This window comes from Mus pahari, chromosome 3 (assembly GCF_900095145.1).
Source record: "Mus pahari chromosome 3, PAHARI_EIJ_v1.1, whole genome shotgun sequence".
Taxonomy (NCBI): Eukaryota; Metazoa; Chordata; class Mammalia; order Rodentia; family Muridae; genus Mus; species Mus pahari.
Window position 1 is genome coordinate 112,617,466 of NC_034592.1, and position 1,406 is coordinate 112,618,871.

Genomic DNA, 1,406 nt, shown 5'->3' on the forward strand with positions numbered 1-1,406 from the left:
GGCAAGGCCTGGGCCAAGTAGTGGGAGTGGGTGGGTAGGGGAGCAGAGGTGGGAGGAGGGGTATAGGAAACTTTTGGGATAGCATTTGAAATGTAAATAAAGAAAATAAAAAAAATTAAAAGTCTTATATGCTTTAGGCAGTTAATCTTATTACTGGTCAATCTTGGACTTTTGAATTTATTCCTAGGTATGAGACATTATTTCTCTGATTTTACAGATGTGCCAAGCATCAGTGCATCTTGTGAAAACCAACAACAAAGAAGCAAAATTTAGACTCAAATCCAGATAGGAGCAATGATCCAAGGATACGACATAGTCCCTAAAATTTAGAAGATTGCAAAGCCCTTCAAGTATTCTTTCTATAAACTAGCGATACTAAAATGAAATCCCATTGGGTAAGTAGCCCAAGTAGCCTATGGTTTTCAGATGAAGGAAATGAGCCACAAGTGTTCCTCTAGACAGGTGTAACAACAAAACACTACCTCTGCCTAGTCGGTCTGAACATAGCACTAAGTACTTTACAGATTCCGTTTCTAGTGCCACCACCAACTAAGGCCATTTCCTCAGTGAATAAAGCAACACCAAGAGAAGCCCACAGCCTACCTCACCCAGAAAGAGAAAAGTCTTACCACAGAGGTACTGGCCCAAGTAGATGACTTTCTGGAAAACCACTAACGACTTGTGCTCAACCAGGCAGAGAACTAAAGATAATATGTCATCACTCTCCAGTGGGACGATCACAGTGCTAGTCACATTGTAGGTCTCTCCATTGGAGAAGATGCTGGTCTGGGTCTGGAGACGGGTGTGGTTGTTTTTGAGCCAGGTCACGGTAACCTGACGAGTTTGTAATGCAGAGGATGAGTACTTTAATTGGATGCTTGCTCCAGGTGGAAACCGCTGCAGGGGGCCTTCAAGGTGATGAGAATACTCTGTCCTTCCTGCAAGAAGAGAAGCCAAGTATCACATCAATTTCCAGTGTGAACAATTGCCTGGAATCCATCTTGCAACGTCCCATCACTTCCTCTCTTACAGAGACTTAAATATTGCTTCTGATAGGAGGATTCTGACGCTTCTAAGAGATGGCAAGCAATAAGACCAAAGGGATGTGCATCTCAGAAGATCAACACCATAGAAAACACACCCACAGCAGACAGGTTCTCGGATTCATCAAATAATGCATAGGAGACAAATTAATGACACAGCCAGGAGTTCAAAACCAGGGAGTCTAGTCTCAGGGTCTGGCCTCTGACCTGACACTCTGTCTTTCACTACTAAAGAGAGATTCCTTAATGCCTACAGACATGTCATACAGAAAATTTGGCAGCATAAATGTTGGTGTCCACTCAAACTACATCTGTACCTCTCTCTCTCTCTCTCTCTCTCTCTCTCTCTCTCTCTCTCTCTCT

The 1,406-nt window shown here is 43.2% G+C and overlaps 1 protein-coding gene across 1 annotated transcript in view; it reads right to left on the bottom strand.

Moving 5' to 3' along the window:
- The window catches only part of LOC110318010 (signal-regulatory protein beta-1-like), a 68,570-nt gene that overhangs the window by 4,267 nt on the left and 62,897 nt on the right, over positions 1–1,406 (bottom strand). The window contains exon 4 of the mRNA XM_021192781.2: positions 630–938. Within this exon, the coding sequence (XP_021048440.2) occupies positions 630–938 (309 nt within the window). The remainder of the gene's footprint in view (positions 1–629; positions 939–1,406) is intronic.